Below are 16,655 nucleotides of genomic sequence, written 5' to 3' on the forward strand. Positions count from 1 at the left end.
GAAAGAGAGAGAGAGTAAGAGAGAGAGAGAGAGAAAGAGAGAGAGAGAAAGAGAGAGAGAAAGAGAGAGAGAGAAAAAGAGAGAGAGAGAGAGTGAGTGTATAATAGATGTAATAGAAGCAAAACAGGGTAAAAGAGAGGGGATGGGCGTGGAGCGAGGATATATTATTGGATTAGAATGACCTACAGCCTTTTGCAGGAGTCAGGAGGTTTGGACTCCTCTGTGTGTGTGTGTGTGTGTGTGTGTGTGTGTGTGTGTGTGTGTGTTATGTGTGGCGAATTCACACAATAACATTCCAGGTATCCAATCCAAAAACATGTAATACAAGGGCTGACCGTCGACTCAGTGTTCCAGCGCTCCAACCCTCCTCAGCCTGGGGGGCGTGAGGCAGTATGCACTGAGACAGAGCTCCACAACCCTCCTCAGCCTGGGGGGCATGTGAGGCAGTATGCACTGAGACAGAGCTCCACAACCCTCCTCAGCCTGGGGGGCGTGTGAGGCAGTATGCACTGAGACAGAGCTCCACAACCCTCCTCAGCCTGGGGGGCGTGTGAGGCAGTATGCACTGAGACAGAGCTCCACAACCCTCCTCAGCCTGGGGGGCGTGTGAGGCAGTATGCACTGAGACAGAGCTCCACAACCCTCCTCAGCCTGGGGGGCGTGTGAGGTAGTATGCACTGAGACAGAGCTCCACAACCCTCCTCAGCCTGGGGGGCGTGTGAGGCAGTATGCACTGAGACAGAGCTCCACAACCCTCCTCAGCCTGGGGGGCGTGTGAGGCAGTATGCACTGAGACAGAGCTCCACAACCCTCCTCAGCCTGGGGGGCGTGTGAGGCAGTATGCACTGAGACAGAGCTCCACAACCCTCCTCAGCCTGGGGGGCGTGTGAGGCAGTATGCACTGAGACAGAGCTCCACAACCCTCCTCAGCCTGGGGGGCGTGTGAGGCAGTATGCACTGAGACAGAGCTCCACAACCCTCCTCAGCCTGGGGGGCGTGTGAGGCAGTATGCACTGAGACAGAGCTCAACAACCCTCCTCAGCCTGGGGGGCGTGTGAGGCAGTATGCACTGAGACAGAGCTCAACAACCCTCCTCAGCCTGGGGGGCGTGTGAGGCAGTATGCACTGAGACGTGCGTGCATGTGTGTGTGTTTGAGTGTGAGCCTCAGTGTGTCTGAGTGTGTGTGTGTGTGTGTGTGTATCTATGGCAATGGTCCCTGATACATTAATATTTAGTTTCTGTTTTACACCAACTCTGACAAGTGTAATCCTATCTTGACTGTGCTGAGGGCCCAGAGCTGTGACCCCAGGCCAGGCCTCCACAGGTCTCCCCTCTCTCTGGGTCTCCCTCTGGGTCTCTCCCCAGCCTGTCTCTGGGTCTCTCCCCAGCCTGTCTCTGGGTCTCTCCCCAGCCTGTCTCTGGGTCTCTCCCCAGCCTGTCTCTGGGTCTCTTCCCAGCCTGTCTCTGGGTCTCTCCCCAGCCTGTCTCTGGGTCTCTCCTCAGCCTGTCTCTGGGTCTCTCCTCAGCCTGTCTCTGGGTCTCTCCCCAGCCTGTCTCTCCCCAGCCTGTCTCTGGGTCTCTCCCCAGCCTGTCTCTGGGTCTCTCCTCAGCCTGTCTCTGGGTCTCTCCCCAGCCTGTCTCTGGGTCTCTCCCCAGCCTGTCTCTCCCCAGCCTGTCTCTGGGTCTCTCCCCAGCCTGTCTCTCCCCAGCCTGTCTCTGGGTCTCTCCCCAGCCTGTCTCTGGGTCTCTCCCCAGCCTGTCTCTCCCCAGCCTGTCTCTGGGTCTCTCCCCAGCCTGTCTCTGGGTCTCTCCCCAGCCTGTCTCTGGGTCTCTCCCCAGCCTGTCTCTGGGTCTCTCCCCAGCCTGTCTCTGGGTCTCTCCCCAGCCTGTCTCTGGGTCTCTCCCCAGCCTGTCTCTGGGTCTCTCCCCAGCCTGTCTCTGGGTCTCTCCCCAGCCTGTCTCTGGGTCTCTCCCCAGCCTGTCTCTGGGTCTCTCCTCAGCCTGTCTCTCCCCAGCCTGTCTCTGGGTCTCTCCCCAGCCTGTCTCTGGGTCTCTCCCCAGCCTGTCTCTCCCCAGCCTGTCTCTGGGTCTCTCCCCAGCCTGTCTCTGGGTCTCTCCCCAGCCTGTCTCTGGGTCTCTCCTCAGCCTGTCTCTGGGTCTCTCCCCAGCCTGTCTCTGGGTCTCTCCCCAGCCTGTCTCTGGGTCTCTCCCCAGCCTGTCTCTGGGTCTCTCCCCAGCCTGTCTCTCCCCAGCCTGTCTCTGGGTCTCTCCTCAGGTCTCTCCAGCCCTTCTGCTTCTCATTACAAGCCTCACAATTAACTTAAAGCCCCTTCATTATTTGCACAGCTGAGATTGCATGACAGAGTGGTGATTCAAGCCAGACACGCGCATGTACACACACACACACACACACACACACACACACACACACACACACACACACACACACACTTGTAGGACCCCACCCCCCCCCCACTCTACTTACCAGAAACCAAAGCTAAGGTTTTGTTTGTCCTGTTAATAAAATAATTACCCCAAACTCAGCTGGAGGTGTGTGTGTGTGTGTGTGTGTGTGTGTGTGTGTGTGTGTGTGTGTGTGTGTGTGTGTGTGTGCGCGCGCGCGTGTGTGCGTGTGTGTGCGTGTTTGTGTGTGCGTGTGCATGTGTGTCTGTGTGTGTGGAGAGAGAGTGAGGGGGATAGGCTGAGGCTGGGACATATATGAGAATGGTCAGACTCTCCTTCTGTCTTGTGCTTCTGCATGTACTGTAGCCTCATGGCTCGATTCCAAACTCACTCCTGCTCCTCCACACTCTCCCTCTGTCCCTCTCCACATCTAGGGCCTCAGCCGGGCGCTACATCGCCACCTGTGGACAGGGCTGTATATGACAGCCGTCTAACGAACAACACGCAAACAACCAAACAGGTCCTCAGGCAAACAAGGGCTCCGCGTGAGTTCGGGGAAGAGTTGAGTAACAGAGTTACGTTTTGACATGGGAAAATTAGGTTCCAACTGGACATAATATGACAAATGCTATCCTGACCTTTCTGACTAACCAGGTTAGAGTAGTTTTCAAAACCTTGTACCGATTGGATCCATCCCACAATCCAGCTACGGCCCACCACTTCTCTCTAATCTCAGAACCTGTCTCCTCTCCAGCGTGTTGTTTTAGTTCACATCTCCATTTATCTTATTTCATCTCCTATAATGGATTTCTAATCCCAGCGAGAGAGCGAAATGTCACATATTGGAAAAACAAGTTGATTATTCTTGGCACGTGTTTCTCCTTGTGGAAGCTGAAAAGCCATGTGGTATTACTTGGAGTTGGCCAATAAGAGAGCTCAGCTCCTTTGTTTCGCAACCTTCTGGTTTTGGGCATATGAGACGGTAGACACTGCCCAGTCCCAGGAAAGAGGGGTTTCATTCCACTCACTGAAGACCCTGATGAGGTTTTGAGTGGGGAGAGCGCTACTCTGAAGATCCTGAGAAGGTTTTGAGTGGGGAGAGCGCTACTCTGAAGACCCTGAGAAGGTTTTGAGTGGGGAGAGCGCTACTCTGAAGATCCTGAGAAGGTTTTGAGTGGGGAGAGCGCTACTCTGAAGACCCTGAGAAGGTTTTGAGTGGGGAGAGCGCTACTCTGAAGACCCTGAGAAGGTTTTGAGTGGGGAGAGCACTACTCTGAAGACCCTGAGAAGGTTTTGAGTGGGGAGAGCACTACTCTGAAGACCCTGAGAAGGTTTTGAGTGGGGAGAGCGCTACTCTGAAGATCCTGAGAAGGTTTTGAGTGGGGAGAGCGCTACTCTGAAGATCCTGAGAAGGTTTTGAGTGGGGAGAGCGCTACTCTGAAGACCCTGAGAAGGTTTTGAGTGGGGAGAGCGCTACTCTGAAGACCCTGATGAGGTTTTGAGTGGGGAGAGCGCTACTCTGAAGACCCTGAGAAGGTTTTGAGTGGGGAGAGCGCTACTCTGAAGACCCTGAGAAGGTTTTGAGTGGGGAGAGCGCTACTCTGAAGACCCTGAGAAGGTTTTGAGTGGGGAGAGCGCTACTATTGTTCTCACCTCCTCCATGTACTCCTTGGGGAGCGGTGCTCCTGCAGACACCTGGATCAACACACAGACAACACAGGGAGAACCCGTTAAACACACAGACAACACAGGGAGAACCCGTTAAACACAGGGAAAACCCGTTAAAGAAGCATATTCAAAGAGCATGCTTCCCCAACCCCCTATTACACAACGGCTCGGGTTCAACATTCCCTCAAACGCAGCAAGGCTGCGAGAGGCTACGATAAGAGGCATCCAGATCAGGTGGTTTTTGGTATGAGAACGCTTTTGGAAGGAGGGTAATCTGAGATGCAGTGATAAACGTTTACTACAGAGGGGTATGAGTGCTAGCCCGGACAAATGGCTATATCATGGGCCAGAGAATGGCTATAATACAGTGGCTTGTCCTAACTTGAACCCTCTCTTGACCAGCACTTACACCTTGGGTAAACTATGAACTATGAAAAATATTAATGTACATGTATGCACTGAACAGTGCCTATAAAAATATTCTACCCTGTTGGACCTTTCTGCATTTTATTGTGTTACAAAGAGATTAGATCACAATATATTTATTTTTTATGTTTTTTTGTCACTGATAAACACAAAGTACAAAGTAATGTCAAAGTGGGTGGAAAAATCTTTCTAAATTAAACTAGAAATGGGGGTCAGAGAGCACAGACCTCCGCCCCTGAATGCATTCTGTGGCCCTGTGCTTGGCAAAATGGGTTCTAAGTTGGGCCATGCTACACCCCTCCACCCAGTCTCTGAACAGCAGTCAGGTAGGTTTTGTGTGATCCTAGGCCAAAAAATGAGTGTAGGTGAATGGCCCTCTGGGTCGTGTTCGGGGGGCTTGTGATTCACTGGGGAGGAGGTAAGAAGGACTGCGGGTGAATGGGTGGCTGTATTTGGCTGGCTCTGTGGTGCCAGCAGGGGGCAGTGTGGTCCCCACCCCCCCCCCACACACAGTCTCTAGCACCCTCACACATGGTCCCAAAAAATGAATGGAAGTGAATGGGCAGTCTGACTGCGTTTGGGCGGCCTGTGGAGCCGACCTGTGATTCAGATCCCCTCCAAAATTAAAGAGGTTGTAAGTTGCACCATGCTACACCCCTCGACCGAGTTTCTTGAAATTGGGTCAGGCTTTTTTTGTGTAATCCTGGTTCAAAAAATGAATGAAGGCCGTGTTTTGGCCGTGTTTTGTGCTCCTTTGTGCCAGCAGCCATCAGAGTCTACAACGGTGCCTGAGTCCCCCCCCGTTCACAATTTTATTTATTTATAGTTATTTACTTTACATTTCACTTGTTTATTGTTATATTGTGTGTCCAATGTATGTTATGTTTATTTTGTGCCTCTTCTATTCTCTTCTGCTGGTGTAATGCCCAAATCCCCCCCCCCTCTTACCTCATCTTAACTTAACTAAGACTACACCATGAAGACCAACAAACATTCCAAGCAGATAAGAACATTTCCAAGGTATTAAATATCCCCCAAGTTAAGTCCATCATAAAACAATGGATAGAATATGGCTCCGCTGTGAATCTGCCTAGGACAGGCCGTCCTCACAAACTGGGTCAAAACGTAACCAGGCGAGGTGGGCCACAGTCAGCGAGGCCACCAGGAGGCCTGTGGTAATGAAGGAGTTACAGTCTTCCACGGCTGAGATGGGAGAAACTGTGGTAATGAAGGAGTTACAGTCTTCCACGGCTGAGATGGGAGAAACTGTGGTAATGAAGGAGTTACAGTCTTCCACGGCTGAGATGGGAGAAACTGTGCAACAACAGCACAGACACTTCACAGATCTGGGCATTATGGGAGAGTGGCAAGAAGGAAGTCCTTGTTGAAAACATAAAATCTCAGCTAGTTTGCCCAAAGGCACGTGGGAGACTGAGGATTCTATGGTCTGGTGAGACTAAAATCTTGTTTTTTGGCCTCAACACCTAACATCAACCTGAACACCCTCCCTCTATTGTGAGGCCTGGTGGTGGCAGCATCATGTTATGGGGGGGTTTCTCTACAGCAGGGACTGGGAAACTCACAAAGACAGAGGGCAAAATGAACGGAGCAAAGTACTGAGGAATTCTACAGGAAAAGCTGCTGTGCTCTGCAAGAGACCTGGGACTTCTTCAAGATTCACCTTCCAGCAGCACAATGGCCTCAAACATACAGCCAAAGCCACACTGGAGTGGCTTAAAAACCAAAAAGTCAATATCCTGTAATGGCCCAGTCAAAGCCCAGACCTCCATCCAACTGAGAATCTGTGGCAAAGCTTAAAAGTTGCTGTTCACCAAAGTGCTCAAGAGCTTGAGCAATTTTTCAAAGAAGAATGGGCGATAATTGCTGCATCCAGATGTGCAAAGCTGATCGACTCACCCAAACAGACTCACAGCTGATCGAGACTCACCCAAACAGACTCACAGCTGATCTAAACTCACCCAAACAGACTCACAGCTGATCTAAACTCACCCAAACAGACTCACAGCTGATCTAAACTCACCCAAACAGACTCACAGCTGATCTAAACTCACCCAAACAGACTCACAGCTGATCTAAACTCACCCAAACAGACTCACAGCTGATCTAAACTCACCCAAACAGACTCACAGCTGATCTAAACTCACCCAAACAGACTCACAGCTGATCGAGACTCACCCAAACAGACACAGCTGTAGTTGCGGTCAACGGTGCTTCTACCAAGTATTAACTCTGGGAGAGGGTGGTGAATACTTATGGAATCAACTATTTTCAGTTTTTTTATTTGTAATTCATTTAGGAAAATATGTATTTTTTTCACTTTGACATTATAAAGTACTTTGCGTACATCAGTGACAAAAAAATGAAATTAAATCCATTTTGATTTTGTTTTAAAACAAAATGTTTTTCAAAAAGTCCAAGGGGGTAGAGAGAGAGAAAGGGAGAGAGGGGGGTGGCTATCTTACGTTCGGACCGCCACCGTGCATCTTCAGGGCTCGGACCGTGGCGACCAGAACGACCACATTAGGTCTGAGCCCGGAAGCCCGGCACTTGATGTTGAAGAACTTCTCCATGCCGATGTCTGCCCCGAACCCGGCCTCGGTCACTGTGGGGAGCAGAGAGGAGAGGGACGTCAACGGCATGGTACTTTATCAACGGACAGCAGGACAGACAGCAGGACGCTCTTGGGTCTAAAAACACATGATTTCGGAAACTTTCATTATCTCTTCACCTTGATCAATCTCTATCCCCCTCCCTCGTTATCCCTCTAGCTGTAGGGAATATGTTATCAACTGGTTGTATCCAGAAGGACCAGGCCTCTTAGCAGGGATTAGACAGATGGATTAGATTATATAAAATAGATAGGATAGATACTTGTTTGATCCTCAGGAGGAAACTGTTGTGTTACAGCAGTAAGGACAACAAAAAGGCAGAAAGGACTAATACAAATTGACAGTAAATATACAACAAAGTAGACAAAAGTACAAAAATGAACAAGATATACATAAACCTAAATATATAGACAGCAGTAAGCAAGTGTATACCTGTAGATAATTTCGGATGCCTGGTCTGTGCAAAAAATCACACCCCTGTAGTGAAGTAGGCCGTGCAGGTTTATGAGCAATCTCTACTGCCCTCTAGTGCTGATGTGCAAAGGTATTGGTGACTCCTGATTGGTCTAAATCTCATGCTATGAAGGCACTCATATGTCACATATTGAAGTGCCTATTTTTGTCCTGAAAGGAATGATGGAATGTTCAGTTGAGTAGAGTGGCGCCAACTGTTGGTGATCAGATGACTCCGTGCCGAAACTTTTAGAACTTTTTTAAAACAAGTCTCGATAAAGTTACTATTTTTGCATCGATGCAGTTAGTGCGGCATCACCTTTTGTCCTATAGTTTACTGCCGCTGCCAGCACCTCAAGACAGTAGGTGTGCATTCCCTCTTCTTCACAACTGTTGGGTGATTATCCACACATTTTTGTCGTGAGATTATTGGCCTAAAATCTAAAGTACCTGTTGTCATCATTGCACGTGACCTACCGTTTTCCAGGAAGTAAGAAATTATATACTTTGATATAAGATTACAACAAAAGTAGAATTTTGTAATTTTGTTGGCATACATCGTTGAATAGGTGAACACTATGACCAATTATGTGAACCAAAATGGGACAGAATGCTTTTTTAATTTCAATGCGACTGTTGTGTTGTCTGAAAACCATGCTCCCCATTCACACGCGAATGGCGCAATGTTCAGAGCTGCACTCCAACGGCAGTTGGAAATTTCAAATTCTGTTTTACAACTTGTCACTACTCCTACAGTTCTTAAGCTACACATACTGTACACAAAATGTTCTTCTGGTTCCCAGCATTCCTACGGTGTGAATATCCAAGCTGTGACATTTATACTTCTTGAGATAGAGTTGTCTAAAACTGGCCATACTTTCCTCATGCCTGCCCTCTAGTGCTGGTGTGCAACGGTATTGGCAACTCCCAATTGGTCTAAATCTCATACTACGAACAGACACACGTCACATACAGTATAGAAGCGGCTGCCTAAGATGTACTTCAGTGTCAGTCAAGTAATGTCAGTATGTCCATGTTGATGAAATGAGGTAAAAGTGGCCTGTCCAATGAGTCTTACTGTAGCACCCTACACGCTGGCTCAGGTCCATAGTTCTGGAACTCTCTCCAAGCCAAACAGACAGTCCAGCTATGTTAAGATAGCAATTTCCTATAGAGGGCCTCAGCTGTATGACTCAGAGGAACTCCAGATCACTAGATGCTGGGGCTTTGCTACGACAACTAACACTGCTAACTCTGCGCATACTGTATAAACATCTAAAGGAAACCTCCTTGAAATTGTGAGCTTAACCCGTTAACGCTACACATGTATAATCAACCCCATTGGAATTGTCAGCAGGGACCAAATGCCACAAATGCTACAACTCTTGGAGGAGCTAGCGTAGAGCTAACGCTAGCACTCAGGGGCCATAACCAGACAGGTGAGATTCATCCACCTTTGTTTACATTAGGATCGCTTTCCAGTTACGGGCCCCCCTTGCTCCGATCGCCTTGTCCCAGTAGGGCCCTCACTGGAGCTCCAGGCCCAAACAGAGCCCTCCGGTGCCCCTGTCAGACCCCTCTCTAGCTGGGGCTTCCTGTGCCCCTTCCCTGGGAGGCCTGGAGGAAGTCAGTATCCTCGCTGGGGAAAAGTGAATATTCTTGTCAGGGGAGTGTGTGTGTGTGTGTGTGTGTGTGTGTGTGTGTGTGTGTGTGTGTGTGTGTGGGTGTGGGTGTTGAACTAAACCCCATGCCAGTAGTCACAGATTACTTCCACCATGTTGTAAAAGCTTTGACAGCGTGACCAGCGCTTACCTTTGAACTTGGGCCCGAATTACAGGGTTTAGGCACTGGGAGTTTGTCAGGAAAGGGATCTCGTCAAGGTGGACAAAAGTGTGTGTGTGTGTGTGTGTGTGTGTGTGTGTGTGTGTGTGTGTGGTTCATGGTAATGACACCTAATAGGGTAGAATTGGAGGAACTGTCGGATTATAGGTTTACATTGGAAGTCACCCATGTCAATTCCTCCAGGAATGTCATCATGATCATTTGAGCCGAACTTGCCGACACACGCAACCATAGCAGCCCTCGCAGCCAATCAGAATGCAAAACCGGGCCTACTGTATCAGGTGAAAGTGTTTACCCAGAAAACCCATCTCATCAGAAACCCTGTAAGTGGATCAGTACGTTTTGGAGTATGTCTACTTATTCTAAAATGAGATGGGAGTTGGGTTGGGCTGAGGTGTTCATTCTTGGCCCTGCTGCTGCCGAAGGCTGATGAGATCAACCACACGGCCCCCAAACAGGGGGAGTTTCCATGAGAGAATGCAGCACTATTAACACATTCCACAATGCTTATGCTAGCTGTGAAGACGCTAAGGCAGAGAGAAGGGAGTGTGTGCGTGTGTGTGTGAGAGAGAGAGAGCGAGAAGGTAGGGGAGAGAGAGACATACATGTAAACAGAAAGAGAAAGGCCACAGGGAGAGAGGGACAGACCAAAGGAGAGATAGAGGCAGACAGAGAAAGAGAGAGAGAGAGGGAGAAGGGAATAGGTAGCCTAGATGATTTCCTACAGTACGCCCTAATTGCGTCAGAAGACAGAAACACTGTGGCTTAGGGTCTCCAGCTGCATAGGCTATTCTGCTTTTCAACGAATGGCCGTTTTATCTGTTGAGCAACAAATCAAACCTGGGGTCTTAGCTCAGGGGGCTTAGCGAGACGTTTGGTTAGCCACAGAAAGCTGCTCGGAGTCAGCGAAGTTGTTTTTCAACAGTGGTAAGAATGTGCTTTTGTATCTAGCCTACATCTTTGCCATAAGATTTCTCACTCAAGAATACACTACACTTGGTCAGATTTCGAAACGGGGAGCTTGAATGACTTAACCGCTCGCGGCCCTGAGGCTGCACTTCCTTTTGGATTCTCTCGTGCTCCTGTCAGTCATCGGAGATGGGAAATGAAGAGCGCGAGAGGAAGACGAAGTTGACGAAAGAGAGACGAAGAAGACAAGAGGGAGAGAAAGAAAACGTAAAGAAACAATAAAACACCGCCAACACGACACGACACGGACACCTAGCCCTGTGTGTTTGACCCGGAGGACGGCTGCCCCCAGAGGAAACACGGCTGGGTTTCCTGCTCTGCGCGCTGACCTCAAACTGTCCGCGCTCCTGCCCTGCCCGGCCGACTCCCCGAGCGGGAGGCGCTGCGAGGGCTGTTTTCAATAACTTAGCAGGGACTCGCTCAGCTTTTACTGCCAGTCAAACCTCCGTTGTCAGGGCCTCCGGCCAAAACGCACGCAAGCCCCAAAAGTAGGCCGTGTCGACACTCGCTCCCGTCTCTCTAGTAAAAGAATCCGTCAGCGTAGTGCGCGAGCTCTGGGAGGACGACGACGGCGTTGCACTCTGCGTACAGCCCCCCCCAGTTGAACCAAAATAATAATAAATAATAATTTCAATTTATAATAATAAATGGAATGGAGCCACAGCTCAAACTCTGCGAGTTGAGGGACTTCACCATTTTAAATCAAGCAAAAACCGACTGGTTTATGTTTATGTACGTGTTCTACAGTGGGAAAGAAGCAGCCCTGTACTCGGGAGGGTTATTACAGAACCCTCCGCCCCGGTCCGCGGCCGTTAAGGATACAGGAACCTCTTGCATTTGAGTTGTGGAATGCATCTCTAATGGGCCCCCCGGGGCCTCCAGCCCCCTCGCCTCGACAGCCATCAGGTCAAGACTGGAAAACTCAAACACAGCCTATAGAAAACACATGGGGGAGTCCACGTATAATGTGCTGAGATATGGGGCCCAGTCAGTTCCCGTAGCGGCGGTATGTATTCACAGGCCGTAATGTCTCTGCTTCATATATTTCAGTTACGACTGGTCGGCGACGTGCGCTGCTGTACGTGACGAGACAGAGGTAGTGGAATATTAACATCAGACCATTACCCAAAGCCAGGAATCATTAACTTAACAATAATTATCTACGCGCAGACTGTGTGATAACAAAATAAAAGGGCCATATGTGGGCAGCTCTGCAATGAAGCCATTGTTTGTGTTGGAGGGAGTGAGGTTCCCCTATCTTCTTGAAAATATATATCAGTTCTACAAAAGCGATATATCTCCTGACCTCGGGCATTGCTCCAACCGCAGTCAACCACGGGGCCCAGCGGTGGGGGGGGGGGGGGAGGGAGGGAGGGAGGGAGGAGGGAGGTGAAGGTGGGAGAGAAAAGGAGGAAAATAGGAGGGGGGGGGGGCGTCACACAGCTGCCTGGGGAGGTTCGGGAGGAAGGGAGAGTTCCTGGCATACCTGAGGGTCAGGTAACAAACAGAGAGTGAGGGGGAGAGGGAGAGAGAGGGGGGGGAGGGAGAGAGAGAGGGGGAGAGGGAGGGGGAGAGGGAGAGAGAGAGAGAGAGGGGGAGAGGGAGAGAGGGAGTTAGAGGGGAGAGAGAGAGGTAGAGGGAGAGTAAGAGAGAGGAGAAAGAGAGTTAGAGAGAGGGAGAGAGCGGTGTAAGAACAGAATGAGAAGCAGGTGAAGAAGAAGGTGTGTGGACGGCCCCTCCTCCCCTCCCGTGTTGTGAAACTCTACGCTCTGGACGCGTTGCCGAGCCATTCCTCCAGTCACTCACTCACTCACACACACACACACACACACACACACACACACACACACACACACACACACACACACACACACACACACACACACACACACACACACACACACACACACACACACACACACACACACACACACACACACACACACACACACACACACACACACACACACACACACACACACACACACACACACACACACACACACCACGCTTCAACAAGACCCTAAAGACACATGAATTCCTATCATTTTTTGCGTAAAGTGAATGGAGAGAGAGAGAGAGAGAGAAGGGGGGGTAAGAGAAGGAGGGAGGGAGAGATGGATGGATAAGGACGGAAAACTCAGGTCTGCTTTGACACTGATGGGATGAGCGTGATGTAGTCTGAAGCATTCCAGGGGCTCCTAAGATTACGGCGCCACTTCCTTCCTCTGACGCAATCTCTCCCCCCCCCCCCCCCCACCGCGCGGTTCCCGCAGAGCTCCAAGAACCCGGGGGGCCCGGACGGAGCAGGGGGCTCGGCTAGGAACCGGGGGGTCTGGGGGGATCTGGACCAGGCCAGGGGGACGCGGGCCAGGAACTAGGCCATAGTTCACTGGCGGAGTGGGTTATTCATTTGCGGTTCGACCCTCCGGTCGCAGGAGACCCGGGCTGTGAATTCCTCCCCCTGCGTGCGTGCGTGCGTGTGTGTGTGTGCGCGCGTCTCCACTTGGGTCTTCCAGACTGTAAAACTGGGAAACACATCTGGTTGTCCTCTCCTTTGTTACTGTGTGTGTGTGTGTGTGTGTGTGTGTGTGTGCGCGCGTCTCCACTTGGGTCTTCCAGACTGTAAAACTGGGAAACACATCTGGTTGTCCTCTCCTTTGTTACTGTGTGTGTGTGTGTGTGTGTGTGTGTGTGTGTGTCGCTGCGGTCTCTTACCGACGTAGCCGTCCTCCCCCACCAGCTTCAAGGCCAGCTTGTCCGCCAGCACCGAGGAGTTGCCGTGGGCGATGTTGGCGAAGGGCCCGGCGTGGACAAACACCGGAGTACCCTGGAGGACACACACACACACACACACACACACACACACACACACACACACACACACACACCAAAATGAGGCCACGTTCTTAGACTTGCCCCGACCCAGGAAAACCAAAAACAGAGGCGGGGCTTACACACACCGACCCGCCTTCTAAGTCCACTCACGTTACGCACGGTACTCCGCCGCACGCAGGCAACGCGTCAGTTCAGATTACACGGCGCGTCGGTTCCAAATACACCAGGAGAGGGGAGACGGCCGGCCTCCTGGACTGGGCGCGAGGGGGGTGGGGTGGGGGTGGAGGGGAGGTAAGCCGAGGTCAACGCAAACTTTTTCAGGAAGAGACGTTCCGAACCCCACTCCTCTTCCGGGATGCGGCGGGCGTAAAGGCGTGGGAAAGTCCGACAACCTGGAAAGGGGCGGAGCTCGAGAGGGAGCGGGAGCGGCGTTGGCCGTCGTTTGGCCCGGCGTGGGGGGGGGGGGGCCTGGCTCGACAGAGAGGTCGGGGGGGGGGGGGGCTTGAACCATCCTGTCCTCTCTCTCTCTCTCTGAATGGTCAATTCATCCTGTCCTCTCTCTCTCTGAATGTGAACGCTCGCTTGTTTAAAAAGGCGCCTGCGTCAGAGAGAGAGAGAGAGAGAGAGAGAGAGAGAGAGAGGGGGGGGGGGACGACTAAGCTGTTTGAACTAGCATTCTACCTTTCCATAACATCCTTTATCTCTCTAAGGGGACACTAATATATGTCACAGAAAAAGGTGCTATGTCCCCGAGCCCTATGATTTGATCCTGGTTTAGCGCTGTCATGTTTTCCACCCCTGCTCCATGGGAAAGTGATTGAGGAAGCGGTGATATGCCGTCACAGACGACACAGGAAATCACATTTTTAAAAATGCGACGGATTCCTCTTTCCGTACGGGGGGGAAAGAGGACAGGGGGAGAGCGGCTTAAATGCACCCGGGGGTGGGGGTGGGGGGTGGAGAGAGACAGACCCTAAAACAGGAAGGAGCTCCTCTCATCCCTGTCCCTTCCTCACACCTCGGGACCCCCGGGACAGCGGACAGGTGCTCCTGCGGTCACATTGGGGTCAATCGGGGGTCAATTGATGTGGCGTGAGGATGCAGTGAGACGGCGGTGACCCTCGAAGGGGGGGACTTTAACGGATTACGTGCTCGGGGGGAAGAACAGAGCGGCGCTTTAATAAGCCGTGGCTTTGGCCTCACCTCAAAGAGCTCTAGTGTTGTATAAAACTCAACCAAACACAAACAGCCCATTCCATGGGCGATGCTGGCGTGTTGCTCCAGACCTGGTCTGCTAGTGCTGGGATGAGGCAGGTCTGTCTGACGAGAGAGGGATCTCAGAGGAAAACTAAACAAAGGACTACAAGATGGTGTGACATCATTGGAATGCGCACAACCGGTGTGATTGTGCTCTGCGGTGCCTGTGTGTGTGTGTGTGTGTGTGTGTGTGACAGGGGGCCGTGCAACTTAGGTCTCTCATCACTTACAGTCCCATCTGTGTAAATAACTCAGAACTGTCCTTGCTAATCTGTCATCGGCAGTGCCAAGCAGAAGACACCATTCACTGAGTGAGTGACTGAGTGACTGAGTGAGTGTGTTGTACGTGTGTGTGTGTGTGTGTGTGTGTGTGTGTGTGTGTGTGTGTGTTTGTGTGCGTGCGTGTGTGTGCTTGCTTCATACAGCCCCAGGGAGTGCAAACTGGGCTGTATCGCTGCTAAACCTCCCTGTACCCACCAAATCAAATCAAACAAATCAAACTTTTTTGTATACACCAGGCCAGTAACGTGGCCCCATCTGAGTGCACAGCATCCTGGTCCAATCAAACCCTATACTAGCGTAGGAACCGCTCTCAGAAGCCCTCACCCACCAACCATCACGGTGTCCACAGGTCAGGCTGCTTCTCTGAGCCTCAGAGCACTGAGAGGCTTGGCTCAGGGGGTAGAGCGGGTCGTCCAATGATCGTAGGGTCGACGGTTCGAATCCGGGCTCCTCCTGACGTCATGTGGGCAAGACACTGAGCCCCAAATTGCTCCCAATGAGCCGGCTGGCACCTTGCATGGCAGCTGCCGCTATTAGTGTGTGTATGTGTGTGTGTGAATGAGAGGCCTTCATTGTAAAGAGCTTTGGATAAAAGCGCAGTTTTGGATATAAATGCAGTTCATTTACCATTTACAATTATTTCACATTTACTATGAACTTCTGATTAGAGACTAAATCGAGGTGTTCTCGTCTGCAGAACCCCAAATGTACGGTAGTCATGGAGGTGGCGTCCATAGACGGGTACTGTGCTTTACACAGGTGATGGGTTTAGGGGTTAGATATGCATTTAGGCTCCTGTGTTTCCAAAAGACCATGCGCTGTTATCTGTGATAAAAGGCACACACACACACACACACACAGACACACAGACACACAGACAGACACAGAAACCAAGACACATACACACAATCTCTCTCACGCGCGTGCGCACGCGCGCGCACACACACACACACACACACACACACACACACACACACACAGATAGACATAGACACACACGTACATCTTTCACACACACATACACACGCACACACATACACACACACGCGCACAAACACACACAGATAGACACAGACACCGAGAAACATAAATAACATACATGATCTCACTCACACACACACACACACACACACACACACACACACACACACACACACACACACACACACACACACACACACACACACACACACACACACACACACACACACACACACACACACACACACGTCCCCTCTAAGCGGAAGGTTCCCAGGGACCGGCCAGGCCTGCTCCATCCTGATATGGGTCACCTCGCCAGCAGCACAGGAAACACACACAGGAAAGGTTCCACAAAACAGGACCGCCACGTTTCCTCCCCAATACACAGAACCCAATCTCCCTGCCGCGACCCCGCCCCCTCCTCCCCGAAACATTCGCCCTATCCGAGCGCACTCTGACACACACCCCCCCGCCCAGAAAACATGCAACCGTACTCCCTCCTCAAACAAGAAGCAGTCCAGCAACTCCTATCCTCCCAAACGTCCAAACAATATCCTCCCGATTCCCGTCGAACAGTTGAGAAGTCAAGAAGCGTGGGCCTGTGTTAGCCTGGGTCCAGAAGTTCGAATCCGCCCCCTAAAAGTTTGCTGAGTTCTCGACGGAGTGCAACGAGTCGACGGTTCTGTCCGCTATCATCAGGGTAGGCCTGTTAGAAGTCTACAGTTCCCACTGTGACGCAATCTCTCAGACCCAATCCGTTCAAACTAGGCTACATTCTTCCATTCCTATTGTGATGTCCTCGGTTGGAATTCAATGAAGGAAAAGGAAATGCTGGGCTAAGCGTAGCTGCTGGCGTGGGTCGGGACCTCCCATAGCCCTCTGTAGGGGAGCGAGGCCCAACTACC

General features: G+C 51.2%; 1 protein-coding gene across 1 annotated transcript in view; it reads right to left on the reverse strand.

Moving 5' to 3' along the window:
* mthfd1l (methylenetetrahydrofolate dehydrogenase (NADP+ dependent) 1 like) overlaps positions 1-16,655 on the reverse strand; it is a gene marked incomplete at both ends in the record, with an annotated part of 68,784 nt that overhangs the window by 26,418 nt on the left and 25,711 nt on the right. Inside the window, 3 exons of the mRNA XM_084453954.1 lie at positions 4,058-4,099; positions 6,982-7,121; positions 13,111-13,222. Coding sequence (XP_084310080.1) covers positions 4,058-4,099; positions 6,982-7,121; positions 13,111-13,222 — 294 coding nt within the window. The remainder of the gene's footprint in view (positions 1-4,057; positions 4,100-6,981; positions 7,122-13,110; positions 13,223-16,655) is intronic.

Source organism: Borostomias antarcticus (assembly GCF_949987555.1).
Source record: "Borostomias antarcticus genome assembly, chromosome: 19".
NCBI classification, from domain to species: Eukaryota; Metazoa; Chordata; class Actinopteri; order Stomiiformes; family Stomiidae; genus Borostomias; species Borostomias antarcticus.